Source organism: Thalassophryne amazonica, chromosome 3, assembly GCF_902500255.1.
Source record: "Thalassophryne amazonica chromosome 3, fThaAma1.1, whole genome shotgun sequence".
NCBI lineage: Eukaryota > Metazoa > Chordata > Actinopteri > Batrachoidiformes > Batrachoididae > Thalassophryne > Thalassophryne amazonica.
In genome coordinates, this window is record NC_047105.1 from 32,195,215 (window position 1) to 32,215,635 (window position 20,421).

At 42.1% G+C, this 20,421-nt stretch overlaps 1 protein-coding gene across 1 annotated transcript in view; it reads left to right on the forward strand.

Moving 5' to 3' along the window:
- Positions 1–8,031: 8,031 nt before the first annotated feature.
- tspan2a (tetraspanin 2a) overlaps positions 8,032–20,421 on the forward strand; it is a 67,113-nt gene continuing 54,723 nt past the window's right edge. The window contains exon 1 of the mRNA XM_034166006.1: positions 8,032–8,162. Within this exon, the coding sequence (XP_034021897.1) occupies positions 8,094–8,162 (69 nt within the window). The 5' untranslated portion in view covers positions 8,032–8,093. The remainder of the gene's footprint in view (positions 8,163–20,421) is intronic.

The window sequence follows — 20,421 nt, forward strand, 5'->3', positions numbered from 1 at the left end:
CACTTTTTCACAGAGAAAATAAGTCATGTGATGTGTCTCATGATCCTATTCTGATCTTGTCTGATAAACTGGCAAACAAACAGTAGGGGCGCGGTTTCCCTCCCACATCAGTGCAGCGAACAAAGAACGAGCAAACATGAACGAAGCCAGAATGTCAGAGATGTTTGACCTCTCCAGTCTGAAGAGGTCACACACACACACACTGCTAAAAATGGCTAGTCCTTTGTTAATCATTAATTTTGTCCTGAAAATGTTACAGAATAATAAAAACAAAAGTTTAAAATTGCAAAAAGTACTTTTTTGGACAACAGTCCAAAAAACAAAAATATTAAATTCCCCGCTAAAATAAATTGAGTTATATGGTGCTGTATGTGTGCATTTGTAAAGTGAAGAGAAATAAAATGAATTATTGTGTAAATTTTTGTCACTTTCACTATGTGATAGAACTTGAGTCAACTGTCAGGTGTTTTGAGTAAATACAGAAGAAGTTTCCATAATAAACACGGGTGTCAGTGGCTCAGGTTGAAGGTTTTTGTTTGGACAAAGTTGGGACATGTCTATCTCGGCTTTCAGTGCTTACCAGTCGAGTGAGTATAAAAGAACTTGTGGAGAGCTGGACATGTCCCAACTTGTCCTCTAACACTCCGAAATGGAGGTGTTCCTTTGTCTCGCTTCATCAGCGAATCGGTCGTGACGTGCGAGCCTCCGCGCGGCTTTCCATGACAAAAACTCTTGTTAAAAGTGAAATCTGCCGGAAAATGGCTGATGTCCAGGTCTTGTGATAACCAGAGAAAGAGCACACGATGGTCTCGTATCCACAGAGCCATCAGCTTAGAAATGATCCAGTGGTTTGTGCCACATCGTCACAGCCTGCAGCGCGGCGCACCGACCGTCATTAAAGGGGTCCTTAAACCTGTAGTTAAAGTCCTTATTCTCTGTGAAGCCCGTAAAATTTTCACTGAAAGCCAGATACATTTTTTGAATGGTTTCTAGGTGTCAGTCTCTAACAGCTTCTGAAAAAATTCTGATGGAAAAAAAGTCCTTTTCATTCCGCCATTTCCAGACAATGAAAATCCGACGAGGGGGCGGGACCACTCCTTCCACAAGGCGTGCTCACAGGCGAATGACGTCACCGACAAGCGTGGAAAAACTCACGCATGCGCACGAGGGTTCAAGCATGTCTGACGTAAAAACATATGAATGAAATCCATATAGTTTTTGAAAAAAATAAAAAGGTATGATACTTTATGGACAGACCTCGTATACATACCCACTAACACATAAATAAATATACAATACATATATATACACATACATACATTTATACCTACACATACATATACGAGGGCTGTCAATAAAGTAACGGTCCTTTTTATTTTTTTCAAAAACTATATGGATTTCATTCATATGTTTTTACGTCAGACATGCTTGAACCCTCGTGCACATGCGTGAGTTTTTCCACGCCTGTCGGTGACGTCATTCGCCTGTGAGCACTCCTTGTGGGAGGAGTCGTCCAGCCCCTCGTCGGAATTCCTTTGTCTGAGAAGTTGCTGAGAGACTGGCGCTTTGTTTGATCAAAATTTTTTCTAAACCTGTGAGACACATCGAAGTGGACACGGTTCGAAAAATTAAGCTGGTTTTCAGTGAAAATTTTAACAGCTGATGAGAGATTTTGAGGTGATTCTGTCGCTTTAAGGACTTTTCACGGTGCGAGACGTCGCTCAGCGCTCTCAGGCGGCGTCATCAGCCTGTTCAAGCTGAAAACCTCCACATTTCAGGCTCTACTGATCCAGGACGTCGTGAGAGAACAGAGAAGTTTCAGAAGAAGTCGGTTTCAGCATTTTATCCGGATATTCCACTGTTAAAGGAGATTTTTTTAATGAAAGACGTGCGGACGGATCCGCGCGTCGGGACGCAGCCGACGCGGTGCGGTGGCACAGGAAAAACACCTCCGTGTTGATAACCATTTGTAAAATCCAGGCGGCTTTTGATGGCTTTCAGTGGAGTGAGTATATGAGAAATTGTTTAACAGGCAGGACATGTTCCAACTTGTCCTTAAGGCTTTCAACAGAGGTGTTTTTCCTGTGGCGGAGTGTCGCGGCAGCTGCGTCCCGACGCGCGGACCCGTCCGTCAGCCGTTAAAATTTTCACTGAAAACCAGCTTAATTTTTCAAACCGTGTCCACTTCGATGTGTCTCACAGGTTTAGAAAAAATTTTGATCAAACAAAGCGCCAGTCTCTCAGCAACTTCTCAGACAAAGGAATTCCGACGAGGGGCTGGACGACTCCTCCCACAAGGCGTGCTCACAGGCGAATGACGTCACCGACAGGCGTGGAAAAACTCACGCATGCGCACGAGGGTTCAAGCATGTCTGACGTAAAAACATATGAATGAAATCCATATAGTTTTTTGAAAAAAATAAAAAGGACCGTTACTTTATTGACAGCCCTCGTACATACCCTACACATATACACATATATATACACGCACACATATACATACATATACACACACACATGTATACATATATACACATACATACTACATATATGCATATACATATATACACACACATATACACGTACATATACATACATATTGACTGATTGATAATAATCAGTTAATATGTGTATAGTCATAATAATAATAATGGATATCTGATTAACTGATTCCATCTGCTCAAAGTGATATTAATCAGTGAAATCACCTGGTGGAATCAGTGGCTGCAAAGAAAACCTGCACCCTCTTGGCCCTTTCTAGAAGAAGTTGCCCACCCCTGATTTAGACCCTTGTGTAATTCTTCAATTGACCCCTACCTGGCCGCCCATTGAAAATTCAAGTGGCCAATCAGTTTTTTTAAAGAGTTCATGTCTATGGATTATTTGTGCTAAATTTGATGTTTGTATCACCATTTGCAGGATTCCACTCTAAATATTCTCTTTTCTGCTGCACTATATATGAGATGTAAGATGCTGCTCCTCAGTGTTTCTCAGTTGCCCTCAAAAGTATTGGAACACTTGGTATTTCACACATTTGAATTTATTTATTCCATTTCAAATACATTTTTTTTTCTAAAATTATCTTCCTTAACTCAAACTGAAAGCATATATCTGCAACTTGATATAAATTAATTAAAAATATAAAATCCAGCTTCCTGATGAAGTGGTGTAGAGGAGGATTTTCTTAAAAAGAAGACCTGAAAGTTCAGCTACAATTTGACAGAAAGTACATTTCAGATAAAAGCCTAGATTTGATGTTTTGGTGAAAGAAACTTTTGTATTTCTTCATAATTGATGTAAATAAAGTCCAAGACATATTGTTTATGTTTCCATCCCCTGACTTATCTAAAGAAAACTGGCAATAAAACTGATTATTATTTACAGGTTTTATCAAGTTTTAGAGATTTGCTTTCAGTTTGAGTTTGAGGAAGATAATTTTATAAATGTTCATTCTTTTTTTGTATTTCTTGTATTTAAAATGACAAACAAATTAAAATGTATGAAATTCCAAGTGTTCTAATACTTTTGGAGGGCACAGTATCCTAACCTTATGATGAGTGCAGAATGAGTGTGGTATTATTACTGTTTTGTTTAAGAATGTTTAATATTCACTGTTGCTGCACTTTGTGTCAAATCATAGTCATATCATATATCATATTGATATGACAATTCAGTAAGGTATATCTTCTATTATACATTCCAAATCTAAGGTGTTTACTAAAATACACCTATCCATCCATCCATCCATCCATTTTCTTCCGCTTTATCCGGAGTTAGGTCGCGGGGGCAGCAGCTCAAGCAAAGCCGCCCAGACCTCCCGATCCACACACACCTCCCCCAGCTCCTCTGGGGGAACCCCAAGGCGTTCCGAAGCCAGCCGAGAGATGTAGTCCCTCCAGTGTGTCCTGGGTCTTCCCCGGGGCCTCCTCCCAATGGGACGTGCCCGGAACACCTCTCCAGCGAGGCGTCCAGGGCGCATCTGGAAAAGATGCCCGAGCCACCTCAACTGACTCCTTTCGACGTGGAGGAGCAGCGGCTCGACTCCGAACTCCTCCCAAGTGACCGAGCTCCTCACCCTATCTCTAAGGGAGCGCCCAGCCACCCTGCGGAGGAAACTAATCTCGGCCGCTTGTACTCCCGATCTTGTTCTTTCGGTCATGGGCCAAATCTCATGACCATAGGTGAGGATCGGAACGTAGATCGATCGGTAAATCGAGAGCTTTGCCCCCCTACTCAGCTCTCTCTTCACCACGACGGTCCGATACAGCGACCGCATCACTGTAGATGCTGCACCGATCCGTCTATCAATCTCACGCTCCATCCATCCCTCACTCGTGAACAAGACCCCGAGATACTTAAACTCCTCCACTTGAGGCAAGGACACTCCGCCGACCTGAAGAGGGCAAAGCACCTTTTTCCGGTCGAGAACCATGGCCTCAGATTTGGAGGTGCTGATCTTCATCCCAGACGCTTCACACTCGGCTACAAACCGCCCTAGTGCACGCTGAAGGTCCTGATTTGATGAAGCCAACAGAATCACATTGTCCACAAACAGCAGAGACAAGATTCTGTGGTTCCCAAACCAGACCCCCTCTACACCCTGGCTGCGCCTAGAAATTCTGTCCATAAAAATAATGAACAGAACCGGTGACAAAGGGCAGCACTGGCGGAGGCCAACGTGCACTGGAAACAGGTTTGACTTACTACCGGCAATGCGAACCAAGCTCTTGCTGCGGTCGTACAGGGACCGGATAGCCCTTAGCAAAGGAACCCGGACCCCGTACTCCCAGAGCACTCCCCACAGGGTGCCCCAAGGGACACGGTCGAACGCCTTCTCCAGATCCACAAAACACATGTGGACTGGTTGGGCGAACTCCCATGAACCCTTGAGCACCCGATGGAGCGTGTAGAACTGGTCCAGTGTGCCGCGACCAGGACGAAAACCACACTGCTCCTCCTCAATCCGAGGTTCGACCATCAGTCGAATTCTCCTCTCCAGTACTCTGGAATAGACCTTACCGGGGAGGCTGAGGAGTGTGATCGATGTTGCAGAGGCGTGTCAGCCAAGACAGTCCCACAACATCCAGAGACTTAAGGTACTCAGGACGGATTTCATCCACCCCAGGAGCCTTACCCCCGAGGAGCTTTCTAACCGCCTCGGTGACTTCGGCCTGGGTAATGGATGAGTCCGCCTCTGAGTCCCCAGTCTCTGCTTCCTCTTCGGAAGACGTGACGATGGGATTGAGGAGATCCTCAACGTACTCCTTCCACCGCCCAACAACATCCCCAGTCAGGGTCAACAGCTCCCCACCCGCACCGTAAACAGTGCAGGTGGAGAGCTGCTTCTGCCTCCTGAGGCGTCGGACGGTTTGCCAGAATCTCTTCGAGGCCGACCGATAGTCCTTCTCCGTGGCCTCCCAGAACTCCTCCCAGACCCGAGTTTTTGCCTCTGCGACCGCACGGGCTGCGGCACGCTTGGCCTGCAGGTACCTGTCAGCTGCCTCTGGGGTCCCACCTACCAACAAAGATAAGTAGGACTCCTTCTTCAGCTTGACGGCATCCCTTACTTCTGGTGTCCACCACCGAGTTCGGGGATTGCTGCCACGACAGGCACCAGAGACCTTGTGACCACAGCTACGAGTGGCTGCATCGACAGTGGAGGTGGAGAACATGGTCCACTTGGACTTCATGTCTCCAACCTCCCCCGGGATCTGGGAGAAGCTCTCCCGGAGGTGGGAGTTGAAGACCTCGCTGACAGAGGGTTCCGCCAGTCGTTCCCAGCAGACCCTCACGATACGTTTGGGCCTGCGAGGTCTGACCGGCTTCCTCCCCTCCCAGCGGATCCAACTCACCACCAGGTGGTGATCGGTCGACAGCTCTGCCCCACTCTTCACTCAAGTGTCCAAGACACGTGGCCAAAGGTCAGATGATATGACTACAAAGTCAATCATCGACCTCTGGCTCAGGATGTCCTGGTGCCACGTGCACTTATGGACACCCTTGTGCTCGAACATGGTGTTCGTGATAGACAAACTGTGACTAGCACAGAAGTCCAACAACTGAACACCACTCGGGTTCAGATCAGGAAGGCCGTGCTTCCCGATCACTCCCCTCCAGGTCTCACTGTCGCCGCCCACGTGGGCGTTGAAATCCCCCAGGAGAATAATGGAGTCCCCAGTCAGAGCGCTATCTAGTACCCCTCCCAGGGACTCCAGGAAGGTCGGGTACTCTGCACTGCTGCTTGGTCCGTAGGCCGAGACAACGGTGAGAGACCTCTCCCCAACACAAAGGAGTAGGGAAGCGACCCTCTCGCTCACCAGAGGGAACTCCAACACATGGCGACTGAGCTGGGGAGCAATAAGCAATGCGACCCCAGCTCTCCGCCTCTCCCTGTGGGCAATGCCAGAAAAATGAAGCGTCCAGCCCCTCTCCAGGAGTTGGGTACCAGAGCCCAAGCTGTGCGTGGAGGTGAGCCCGACTATCTCTAGTCGGTAACTCTCAACCTCCCGCACAAGCTCAGGCTCCTTCCCCCCCAGCAAGGTGACATTCCACGTCCCAACAGCCAGGGGCTGTGAGCATGGACCGGGCCGCCGGGCCACCCACCCTCGACCGCCACCCAATCCTCTCTTCACCCAACCCCCATGGCCCCCTCTGCAGGTGGTGATCCCACAGGAGGGTGGGCCCACATCGCTCTTTCGGGCTTAGCCCGGCCGGGCTCCATGGGCTAAGGCCCAACCACCAGGCGCTCACACTCGAGCCCCAACCCCAGGCCTGGCTCCAGGGTGGGGCCCCGGCTCCGCCATACCGGGCGACGTCTCAGGCCTTGATTTTTTTTACTGGTCATGGAGGTTCTGAAAGTACACCTAAATATCTTAAAAAAAAAAAAAAAAAAAAAAGAGTCGAGCCACTTAGGTGCCTGGTCTTGAGAACCAGGGATGGTCGGTTGAAAAGCTTTTTCATCCCATGGGAACTCTCCTTACCCACCTGAGCGGCTCAAGAATATGGACAGCATGTATATAAGTGACATTTACATGACAATTTATATGACGATATTGAGATACAATAATTTGGCCAAATTGTACAGCCCTACTGTCAACTCGCTGAAAACTTTGAATATTAATTTACGCGTACATCTACATTAAAAAAATGCTTAAAGTGGCAGGGGGTTAAGAGGGCTGTATTTGGGGGGAGGGGGGGTCAGCTGAATAGCAAAAAAAGAAAAACACTGAAAAAGGTGGAGAGTATGGGCGGCAGAGCCCCTCCAGAAGCTAAAAAGGTTTTAGTCATGCTCATACTCCCAAGAACAATTTTACTGAAAAAAGTCTGAAGGACCTAAAGGACATGGCTAGATGGCGAGGAGCTTTTCCAAGTATGTAAGAGGCAAATAAAGAAAAATGCTTAAAATCGTGGTGGGTCTGGGGGGCAGAGCTCCCCCTGCAGCTGAACAGTTTGTCTCCTGAAGCATTTACTCAAAATAAAGTCTGAAGAACCTAAATGACATGGTGAAATGCTGAGGAGCTTCACTCATTCATGTTTGCGACATATGCCTATTAATAATAATAATAATAATAATAATAATAATAATAATAATAATAGTAAATAAGTCCCTTTGGCTGCTCCCTTGTTTGCACTCGGGGTCGCCACAGCAAATCCAAGGTGGATCTGCATGTTGAATTGGCACAGGTTTTACACCGGATGCCCTTCCTGATAATAATAATGATAGTAATAATAATAATATTATTGTTATTGTTATTATTATTATTATTATTATTATTATTATTATGTTCTTTTTACAGTTAACTTGAGATAAATATGTTTATTTTCATTTTGAACCTCCAGTAGGAGCCCCGTCCGGCATGGCCCCTCCCCGTTCGGGTCCCGCCTTGCCCGGATTGGCTGTCCTCTGAGCGCACACGCGCGAAGAGGCGGTCCAAGACAGCGCGCGGATCTGGGCGTCTTTTTGCACGTGTGTTTCACGTGCGGACGGAGAAGCAGCGGCGGCGTGGGTTACGTCGTTTGACGGTTGATGTCCGTCTGGAAGAAGCGAAGATCTGCCGCAGAAACAGACGCGTGCGAGCCAATCAGCTGACGTCATGGGCAAAGTGCAGGGCGGCATGAAATGCGTGAAATATCTGCTCTTCGTGTTCAACTTCATTTTCTGGGTAAGTGTGCGTTCACATGGAAACGATCCTGCAGCCGGAGGAGAAAATCTCAGTTGGATATGTTGTGCTGTGCGTGGTGCTCGTGCACGCGGATTAGTGAGTCAGTCTGGCCATCTTGGTTCAGGGATCGTGCAGAAATACTTTCTCATGCAGATGGTGCTTATTTGAGATCTTCAAGCAACAAACGTCGCTCCAGCTGCTCAGATCAACGTTTTGAAATGTTTGCATATCAATTAATTACGATCAGTGAACGAAATCGGTTTTTATTGCTGCTGATGCTGATGCTGGTGTTACACATCTCCTGCTTTGACAGTGCTGAAACTTTCCAGCTGGTCACCTGTGGACAGCAGAGGAATGAATCACTGCCAAAGTTCTTGTTAAATAAGCAGTCTGGATGAGAAGGGAAACATTCTCCAAAGCAAGAACGAAAAACAGTGTAATTTAAGTCTTTATGGGGATTGCAAAGCTGCATCCTTGAAATTAAAGGGGACTTAACTGCAGTGTGTCTGAGCAACCTTTTGTTGATATAGTTTATTTAAAAACATTTGCATAGTTTTTCCAAGTCTGTAAGTGTAGGCATTGTTCTTTTCCAACAAAATGTAGGCCTGAAACAGGTCGTTTTAGACTGCTGTGACGTATGTAACAGATTTCCATATCTTCCCCCGGCTTGCCACTTTAACATTTAATGTAATGTGTATCGAACTGTAGGCCGATTGAAGACTTGCAAATCCTGTTGACATCTTGTTGACATGTCAGGTCAGGGGTGTATCAAGGGTTTCTGCGGGTCCCAGACAAAAGGGACCTGGGGTGGGGGGGGGGCATGCATACACCCCCATCCCCCAAGATGCTGTCATAACTACAGCTGCAGTGATTAATGAATTATTACATTAATCAACAACTATTATGAAAATCCATTAATTGTTTTGAGACATTCAAAAAATGTTCGTTGAATTCAGCTTCTTGAATATCAGTATTTTCTGGTTTAATTTACAAGCTCTTGTTTGGCACTCAACTGGATATTTTTAAGTTGTGGATAAAAAAAGAAGTTTGGAGGCACCATCTTGGGTTCTGGATGACACTAATATGCATTTTTCACTTTTTTTTTTTACATTTTATGGACCTAATAGAGAAAATAATCAATAGGTTGCTTTCATGATTGACCGAAGCTAGTGTATGTCATTCTAATTGTAAAATTAAAAATTTCTCAACCAGCGTTTTTAAGATCTGTATGAAATCCAGCCCCATTGGCAGAACCCAAGCCTTTAACTTTTGTACACTGTAATACTTTACTTTTGACAGAATAAGTAGTGCAGCAGAGAAGTGAAACAGTCATGCAAATGGTGATAAAAGCATCAAATTTGGCAGAAATACTCCTTAGACACTCCTCTTTTGAAAAAAAAGAAAAACCGATTGGCCACTTGACTTTTCAATCGGTGGTCAGGTAGGGGTCAATTGATAACGACACATTTTTATGCTGCTGGGATAAAATAAACCTTTGGCTCAACAACAGATTCTCACGTACCACTGCCCCCGTTTTTTTCCTTTTTTCCTGTATTTTTATTTTTGACTGACTGAAGGATAAGTACCCTTCATTGTACTTTGTCTGTAGGTTGCTGCTCTGAAATGACCAAGTATTTGGCAGCAGGATAGATGCACGGGGCCTCGTTAGGGGCTTTCCTTGTTTATGCAGAATCCAAGATGTAGGATTTAAAGGGGTTCTCACAAAACTGTCGTTGATGTGGACTGTGTAATCAAATGTCATCAACTGATCTCAAGGAGCCCTCTGCCACCTTAGGACCCCAGGAAATGGCAAATCAGGCACAGGATCATGCTCCATCATAATGCATTGTCATGGGCCAGGGTGGACAATGATGCATGATGGCGATTTTTTTAAATGTTCAAAAATTTTATGGCATCCTGGGCCCAGTTTCATAAAGCAGCCTAATCTTGTTTAGTTGAATAAACTCACTTAGTTGACTAATTTTTTGACGTTAGTCATTGCACAAGGCGCTTAGTGGGCTAAAGTTTTGCATTACCTGCATTTTTAGCCTGGTACAGAGGAGGCCAATCTTATTTTAGTCAACAAAATGTCAGTGTCTTACCCCAAAAAATGGTGGCTATCATGTACCATCACTTGAAGGAACATTCAAGACCACCCCTATGTTGCTCGTATTCCTCCAAAAGGAGAGCTTCCTCCGCTTTTGGCCATGGTTGTAGCAGACGACGACTGTCATTATGTGTTTGTGACATTTCTCACATTAGCCACCAGGTGTCGCTGTTACACTGAGCAGCGTTGTGTGCACAAAAAGGCTTGATGGAAAGTGTAGATGAAGAAACTGAAGAGTGAAACTGCCAGGCTAAGTGCTAAGCAGTCTGTATGGGTCCGTAAATGCTAATAAAGCCAATTAATGAAACAAAGGTTGGACGTAAACAAAACTGTCACGCATTGGAGCCCTCTCTTGGCAACAGCACACGCAAGGCTGTTATGCCTGTGAAAACTGTTGACTAACATAAGACAACTAGTCTACAAGTTTGGCTGTTGATGTAAAACAGTGATTAGACAGATAATGTTGGGCGGCTAACCGTAGTCGACTAAGTAAGTTTTGTAGACTGAAACATTAGATTGCTTCATGGACCCGGGCCCTGGTGTCACATTGTGATTATGTATTGTTTGTCTATTCCATGTCTTAGTGGTTTTGTGGCAACATCTTGTCAGACACTAACCAGAAAACTGCCAGGACACGGGCAAGATCAAGTGACAGCAGCATCAGTCATTCATAATCATCTATACGTAATTCTCTGAGGCCCAAATCTGTGTGTCTATGTAAATCTGTCCGGTGAAAAACTCAAAAACCACACATAATTAAATTGCCTTTTTTTTTTTTTTTAGGTAACGTGTACAATTTCATAAAGATATGCAGTAACGTTTTCTTAGCAAAATAGTAACTCCAAGTATGTTTTTTTCATTATAAGTCTTGTTGCTCACAATGGAGGCACTCAGCTCAAGGTAACTTTAGCCCATAATGGGGCTGTTCCACAGAATGCTGTGTATTCAAATTTAATCCTGAATAGCAAATCGGGGCACATTTTGAAGCACCATAATAATTTGATATATTTTTGTCAATCTTAAACAAACTTGGTATACGTAGTAGTTATGGTCATCATCGGCACTAGATTTTAAATCAGGATTCAATTTTTGATCAGTTCAACAGTTTCATCCTGATTATTGAAATCGTTGATGGTACGTGGTAACTTCTAGGTAGTCGTAGTCTTAACAGTGACTTCAAATGGGGTGTTTGTAGTGACTACAGCTTGAAAATTTGAAGCTGAAGCACTTTATAAGACAGCCTGTCAGGAGGCGAAGGTTGATTAAACCGTTTAATCCCGTTTTTAGATTTTTTTGGGGGGGGACCATGGTTGATAGTAGTAGAACTGTGCCCTGTGGAATAGCCCTGTTAGTATCATGTCATGTGACAGTAGTTGTAGTATATGATGCTAGTGAGTTTTCATGGTGAGGTTAGGCCATTAGCATCACACTATGTGATGCCTGTTAGCATTATGTTATGTGACACTCCCAAGTTGTATGTTTAAGGTTACCCCAGTGGTGTAACGCTATGTGATGCTCGTGACTTCTCAAGACATGTGAAGGATTAAATCCATTGTGAATCACGTCTTTAAGACGCTCCCATCACTTAGGTCCTCAGTCATCACAAATATGTATGTTAAGTACATTATAAATTTTGTTGCTCACAATGGAGGCACTCAGTTCATATTAATGTTAGGTGCAATGCTAGCATGAAATCTTCCCTAACATCTGGCCAATAATACAACATATATCAAGACTGTAACTTTACCAACATTAGGAAACAGTGCTATGACAATGACAGCATTACCAATTATGATCTACAACATCTTTACTTATATATAATTTAGAAGGCCATGTTTCTCAGTGCTTTCCCAGTAATCACTCAAAGAAAAGACTAGTGATTTAACAGTTTATAGGCAAATTTATTGGCTGTGATCATAATAAGATATTTTATTTATAACCTCATATTTAATAAATAATATGACTAAAGAAATCTACTAAAATAGTTAATCATTGTTATTTGGGATATTTTATATACTTCATTAATTAAATTTAATCAATTTGTGAAAATATACATCTTAAATATTTTTATTTTGGGGAATTTCAATTAGATTAGAGATGATTTATCTACAGGATTGAGCTAGTTGTCCATTTCATTGTGACAAAAACATGTAGATCTCACTGTCTCTTTCTATTTCTCTCTCCAATTGATCTTGATCGGGGGAATAGATAGATAGATTTATATAATTCTTCCTAAATAGGATCCTTGTAATTTGATTGGTGGTTTGTATGTCACGTGACATGGATCATTCATACCTTTTGCCATTTTGTTCCATTTACCGTGCAGTTTTGGTTCTGTACGTTTTGTGCTATTGCATGCCGCGACCACCACATGCTCACAGTAGCAGCGACAGCGCTTAGCTTAAAAAGAAACATGGCAGGGTTTGAACAAGCTTATTGACGGTGTCTTCAGGATTGTTTTTGAACTGATTATTTTGCAAGTTGACTGAGAACTATTTTGGATTGGATTGGATGGGGTTGCTATTTAAAGTTTATGTTGGGCTGTTTGGAACCTCTTGACCTCAGAGGACTAGTGACACACACCAAAATGTAAGTCCCTTTTCTTTTGTTTATAAATTAATAAAATATCAAATGACAAGGATCAATTTTAGGTGCTATATAAAACAAATAGATTTTTTTTTTTCATTTGTGCAATGGAAAGAATATTTCATTCAGTGAAAGATGAAATATTCCATCTTTTACCTCATGAAGTATTTGTATAGATCAAAGATCAAAGACATGATCACGATCAAAGGACTGAGGATCAAAGTTCAAGGGACAAAAGCAAGATCCACACCAAATTTTAACCACATCTTTCTTAATCCAAGATCTATCTGTCTGCTAAATTTCATTGAAATCTCTTCATGATCTTTTGAGATATCCCGCTGACTAACAAACTGAAGAACAGACACACAAACGAGACATTATCTTATTTAAAGCAGGATAAAATGGGTTTACAGTAAATTGTCGATTCTTTTATTGTTGATTGACTCATTGAATGTTTAACTGCTAAATGATGCAGTGTGCGTCCCTCAGAGGTCACTCTGTGAGGTACCCACTTGTTTCCTGAACACTGTCACCCAATCAGACAGCAGCCTCTTTGTTGAGGTGTTTTTGGAGTTAAAGCAGCGCCGTTGTGGTCGGAGCCAAAGGGGGCGTACAGTACGCTGTCATTTTAGGGTGCTGAGCCAACAAGCAGCCAACACCAGCGTGACTTGCATCACTCAAACACACTGTGAGGCTGGCACCGCCTGCAGCTGCAATGCACCATGGGAGACTGATGCTGGTGTTTCAATTTGTCCAAAGTCCATTTTGGAAAGGCAAGCTGCTGCTGGTGCGAAGTGATTTTAGTCTCTCTGTAGTGTCTCTGCAGCTGCTTTGTGAAAAACCTACTTTTCTCCTGACAACAGTGTTTGTTCGGATTCACCTTCCAACAGCTGGAGGTTGGAAGGTGAATCACTTCTGGTGTCAAGTGCCCGACCCCACTCAGCATGTCCCGCTCCGGGGACAGTGTCAGGTGAGGAGTTTGACTGGGACGGTCCACCTGTCAAACTCACAGAGGACAGAAACCTCCCCTCCGGTAAACGGCTCAACAGTCTTAAGAGAAATAAATGTTACAGAAAAACAAACAACATAGTCTGACCTCAGGAAGGTAGACAACGAGCTCCAACCTTATTTTATCCATATGAGCCGTCCTCTGAGCTGGAAAATAATATTGACCTGAACGAGCAGGCGGCAGAGAAACGGAAGTGTAGGGACTGTCTACAAAGTGCAAAAACAAGACACCAGAAAAATATTCAATAAATTCAGGTGTGGTTTCACCAAATTCACTGATCACATCAGTGGTCTCCTGCTGGTTATACTACAGAACTCAGTTTGGAAAAAATTTGCAAAAATTGAATTTTAGTGAATTGGTGAATTTTATTGCGCATTTTACGATTTATTTTAATGATACAAAATCATTAACATTCCATTTTTGTACAAAGTTTTGTGTCATTACACTGTATAACATGGACACTCTTGAAAATTTAAACAATAAAAAATTCTCCAAAGTTTTTCACAATGACATTTTTGGGAGATATTTTTCAGTATTCACATTTTGCAATTAATACTTTGCGGGTAATTCATGATTTGCAGCTGATTCACGTTTTGGGGGTTAACACTTGCACCTCATGATTGCAATTAAAGTGTTCATTAAGTCAAAGTATGTCTCTTCAGCTGTTCCCTTGTTTTTCACTTAGGGTCACCACAGCAGAACCACAGTGGCTGTACATGTTGATTTGGCACAGGTTTTGCCCTACCTGACACAACTCCACATTACATGGTGAAATGTGGCAGAGGTGGGGTTTGAACTGGCAGCCTTCTGTACCAAAAGAAGCACACTAACCACTTGGCCACCACCCCTGCTAAAGTGTTCATTAAGTCAGCTCATTTATTTTCATATATAATTACTTAATTCTTTTAAGTTATGCTTTGAAGTTTTGCTTACTTAATATACACTTAAAGTAAATAAAAAATTCTGGGTTTAATTTACAAGCAAGACTATGTTAAACAAACTTGAAATATTTAAAAGATAGATTTTCTTCAAAGTTTCAGTTTAGCCTTAACCTTCTTTATTAATATGAACATTTCGGTTTAGAGTGTATACTTTAAAGGACATGTCACATGCTTTTAAATGACCCAGTTAGCAACACAACATCAAAGTACAGTACAGCATTTCCAGAAAACATCTCACTCTGCAATTCTCAGCATTTCTCTGCATGTGATGTAGTTATTAACAAAACAGAAACATCCCAGACAGAGACAGATAGAGGGAAACAAATGCGGTTGTGTCTGATAACAAAGTTTCAGACCTTTTCTTTGAAAGTGGTGGCTCAGATTTACGGAGGAAACGACATACTTCACCCCGAAAGTCTTAACTTTTTCAGAGTCTGTCGGATTTTGGAACTTAGTCTTGAGACACTGCTGTTTGTGTCACAGCTGCTGGTTTTACTGATGCTGTGATCATGGACATGCCTGGACATATAGATGTATGTCTCCTGTTGGAAAAACTCAGAAGATGCTACTTTCAGGATATAATGGACTCTCTAAAGTGCCACAATACTGACAGAATTTGAGTTGAAGGCAGAGCTGCGATCAGAACCTGAGAGCAAGTGGATCTGGACATTATTCTCTGGCTGAGTGAAACTTGAAAATGATCTCTGGCTGTGGCTCCGAGTGAGGACAAGTGGCCTGTTCCATGGCTGGCGATCACAATTGTGATCACGCGTGACGTGTGCGTGAGGGCTTCTATTTGTTGTGGACTAATTTATTTGGAAATCTTTACCCTGGGGTGAGTGGAGTGTTGATTTTTTTTTTTCTTTTCATCTTTTGCTTTGTGTTGTTTTCAATGGAGCTTTCAATGAAAGTATTTTTTTTTTTTTACCTTGAGAGAGTGTGTGTGTGTGTGTGTGTGTGTGTGTGTGTGTGTGCACGCAGCAGCTGTTAACCCCAATTTAGACGGACTTCTGGCTGAATTTGAACAATATATATAATCAGTATTTAGCTTGTAGACTCTCTCAAAATGTCATAAAACTGTCAATCTCTATAAGGAACTTTTAAAAAGAGAATTAATGTTGAATAATCCCTTAAAAAAAGTGTGAGTCTGTGAGTGAGATAGATTATCTCGTCAGTAGTTTTATATCCTCATTGAGGACAACTTTGGATGTTGTAGCTCCTCTGAAAAAGAGTGCCTTAAATCAGAAGTGCCTGACTCCGTGGTATAACTCACAAACTCGCAGCTTAATGCAGATAACCCGTAAGTTGGAGAGGAAATGGCGTCTCACTAATTTAGAAGATCTTCACTTAGCCTGGAAAAAGAGTCTGTTGCTCTATAAAAAAGCCCTCCGTAAAGCTAGGACATCTTACTACTCATCACTAATTGAAGAAAATAAGAACAACCCCAGGTTTCTTTTCAGCATTGTAGCCAGGCTGACAGAGTCAGAGCTCTATTGAGCTGAGTATTCTTTTAACTTTAACTAGTAATGACTTCATGACTTTCTTTGCTAATAAAATTTTAACTATTAGAGAAAAAATTACTCATAACCATCCCAAAGACATATCGTTCTCTTTGGCTGCTTTCAGTGATGCCGGTATTTGGTTAGACTCTTTCTCTCCGATGGTTCTGTCTGAGTTATTTTCATTAGTTACTTCCTCCAAACCATCAACATGTCTATTAGACCTCATTCCTACCAGGCTGCTCAAGGAAGCCCTACCATTAATTAATGCTTCAATCTTAAATATGATCAATCTGTCTTTATTAGTTGGCTATGTACCACAGGTTTTTAAGGTGGCAGTAATTAAACCATTACTTAAAAAGCCATCACTTGACCCAGCTATCTTAGCTAATTATAGGCCAATCTCCAACCTTCCTTTTCTCTCAAAAATTATTGAAAGGGTAGTTGTAAAACAGCTAACTTATCATCTGCAGAGGAATGGTCTATTTGAAGAGTTTCAGTCAGGGTTTAGAATTCATCATAGTACAGAAACAGCATTAGTGAAGGTTACAAATGATCTTCTTATGGCCTCAGACAGTGGACTCATCTCTGTGCTTGTTCTGTTAGACCTCAGTGCTGCTTTTGATACTGTTGACCATAAAATTTTATTACAGAGATTAGAGCATGCCATAGGTATTAAAGGCACTGCGCTGCGGTGGTTTGAATCATATTTATCTAATAGATTACAATTTGTTCATGTAAATGGGGAATATTCTTCACAGACTAAGGTTAATTATGGAGTTCCACAAGGTTCTGTGCTAGGACCAATTTTATTCACTTTATACATGCTTCCCTTAGGCAGTATTATTAGACAGCATTGCTTAAATTTTCATTGTTACGGGGATGATACTCAGCTTTATCTATCCATGAAGCCAGAGGACACACACCAATTAGCTAAACTGCAGGATTGTCTTACAGACATAAAGACATGGATGACCTCTAATTTCCTGCTTTTAAACTCAGATAAAACTGAAGTTATTGTACTTGGCCCCATAAATCTTAGAAACATGGTGTCTAACCAGATCCTTACTCTGGATGGCATTACCCTGACCTCTAGTAATACTGTGAGAAATCTTGGAGTCATTTTTGATCAGGATATGTCATTCAATGCACATATTAAACAAATATGTAGGACTGCTTTTTTGCATTTGCGCAATATCTCTAAAATTAGAAAGGTCTAGTCTCAGAGTGATGCTGAAAAACTAATTCATGCATTTATTTCCTCTAGGCTGGACTATTGTAATTCATTATTATCAGGTTGTCCTAAAAGTTCCCTGAAAAGCCTTCAGTTAATTCAAAATGCTGCAGCTAGAGTACTGACGGGGACTAGAAGGAGAGAGCATATCTCACCCATATTGGCCTCTCTTCATTGGCTTCCTGTTAATTCTAGAATAGAATTAAAAATTCTTTTTCTTACTTATAAGGTTTTGAATAATCAGGTCCTTCAGCTTTCAGGCTCCTCTCCTCTGGAACCAGCTCCCAATTCGGAATTAAAGCTTTCCTTTTTGCTAAAGCTTATAGTTAGGGCTGGATCAGGTGACCCTGAACCATCCCTTAGTTATGCTGCTATAGACTTAGACTGCTGCGGGGTTCCCATGATGCACTGAGTGTTTCTTTCTCTTTTTGCTCTGTATGCACCACTCTGCATTTAATCATTAGTGATCGATCTCTGCTCCCCTCCACAGCATGTCTTTTTCCTGGTTCTCTCCCTCAGCCCCAACCAGTCCCAGCAGAAGACTGCCCCTCCCTGAGCCTGGTTCTGCTGGAGGTTTCTTCCTGTTAAAAGGGAGTTTTTCCTTCCCTCTGTCACCAAGTGCTTGCTCATAAGGGGTCATTTTGACAGTTGGGGTTTTTCTGTAATTATTGTATGGCTTTGCCTTGCAATATGAAGCACCTTGGGGCAACTGTTGTGATTTGGCGCTATATAAATAAAATTGATTTGATGTGAAAAAAACAGCTGACATGGGGGTTAAATGGCTGTTATACTGTTTTAACCTGCATGTCAGCTGTTTATTGCCGCTTAATGGATGTGGAATGTCTCTGTGATGACACAGATATATATATATTTATTAGATTTTTCACAGTTCTACAACCCCTGGCAATAATTATGGAATCACCGGCCTTGGAGGATGTTCATTCAGCTGTTTAATTTTGTAGAAAAAAAGCAAATCACAGACATGACACAAAACTAAAGTCATTTCAAATGGCAACTTTCTGGCTTTAAGAAATACTATAAGAAATCAGGAAAAAAAATTGTGGCAGTCAGTAACGGTTACTTTTTTAGACCAAGCAGAGGGAAAAAAAATATGGACTCACTCAATTCTGAGGAATAAATTATGGAATCACCCTGTAAATTTTCATCCCCAAAACTAACACCTGCATCAAATCAGATCTGCTCGTTAGTCTGCATCTAAAAAGGAGTGATCACACCTTGGAGAGCTGTTGCGCCAAGTGGACTGACATGAATCATGGCTCCAACACGAGAGATGTCAATTGAAACAAAGGAGAGGATTATCAAACTCTTAAGAGGGTAAATCATCACGCAGTGTTGCAGAAGATGTTGGTTGTTCACAGTCAGCTGTGTCTAAACTCTGGACCAAATACAAACAACATGGGAAGGTTGTTAAAGGCAAACATACTGGTAGACCAAGGAAGACATCAAAGCGTCAAGACAGAAAACTTAAAGCAATATGCCTCAAAAATCGAAAATGCACAACAAAACAAATGAGGAACGAAATGGAGGAAACTGGAGTCGATGTCTGTGACCGAACTGTAAGAAACGCTAAACGAAAGCCATCATTAACACCTAAACAGAAAAAAACAAGGTTACAATGGGCTAAGGAAAAGCAATCATGGACTGTGGATGACTGGATGAAAGTCATATTCAGTGATGAATCTCGAATCTGCATTGGGCAAGGTGATGATGCTGGAACTTTTGTTTGGTGCCGTTCCAATGAGATTTATAAAGATGACTGCCTGAAGAGAACATGTAAATTTCCACAGTCATTGATGATATGGGGCTGCATGTCAGGTAAAGGCACTGGGGAGATGGCTGTCATTACATCATCAATAAATGCACAAGTTTACGTTGATATTTTGGACACTTTTCTTATCCTATCAATTGAAAGGATGTTTGGGGATGATGAAATCATTTTTCAAGATGATAATGCATCTTGCCATAGAGCAAAAACTGGGAAAACATTCCTTGCAAAAAGACACATAGGGTCAATGTCATGGCCTGCAAATAGTCCGGATCTTAATCCAATTGAAAATCTTTGGTGGAAGTTGAAGAAAATGGTCCATGACAAGGCTCCAACCTGCAAAGCTGATCTGGCAACAGCAATCAGAGAAAGTTGGAGCCAGATTGAAGAAGAGTACTGTTTGTCACTCATTAAGTCCATGCCTCAGAGACTGCAAGCTGTTATAAAAGCCAGAGGTGGTGCAACAAAATACTAGTGATGTGTTGGAGCGTTCTTTTGTTTTTCATGATTCCATAATTTTTTCCTCAGAATTGAGTGATTCCATATTTTTTTCCCTCTGCTTGGTCTAAAAAAGTAACCGTTACTGACTGCCACAATTTTTTTTCTTGATTTCTTATAGTGTTTCTTAAAGCCAGAAAGTTGCCATTTGAAATGACTTTAGTTTTGTGTCATGTCTGTGATCTGCTTTTTTTCTACAAAATTAAACAACTGAATAAACATCCTCCGAGGCCAGTGATTCCATAATTTTTGCCAGGGGTTGTATAACAAATGAGTGTTGTTGTTGTTGTTTTTTTTTTTATTATTTTAAGTTTCACTTTTTTCAGTGTTGTTGGAATCAGTAACACACCTGATGCTTCAACAAACACCAAAAATGAAATTTTAATTCTCAACGTCAACTCAGCGAGATGGGAGTGGTGACTATTTCTGCAGCCCTCCTGTCCTGTGCACCGGCAAAATTGTCAATTGTACCGGTAGCATGGCACAAGCAGAGGGTCACCGCTTTGATTCTGGTCTGCTTGAGGTTTCTTAATAATAACACTTTTTAAAATCCAAAATGCAAAGATATGTGTTGTTTGGTAATGGGTCTGTTGATTTTT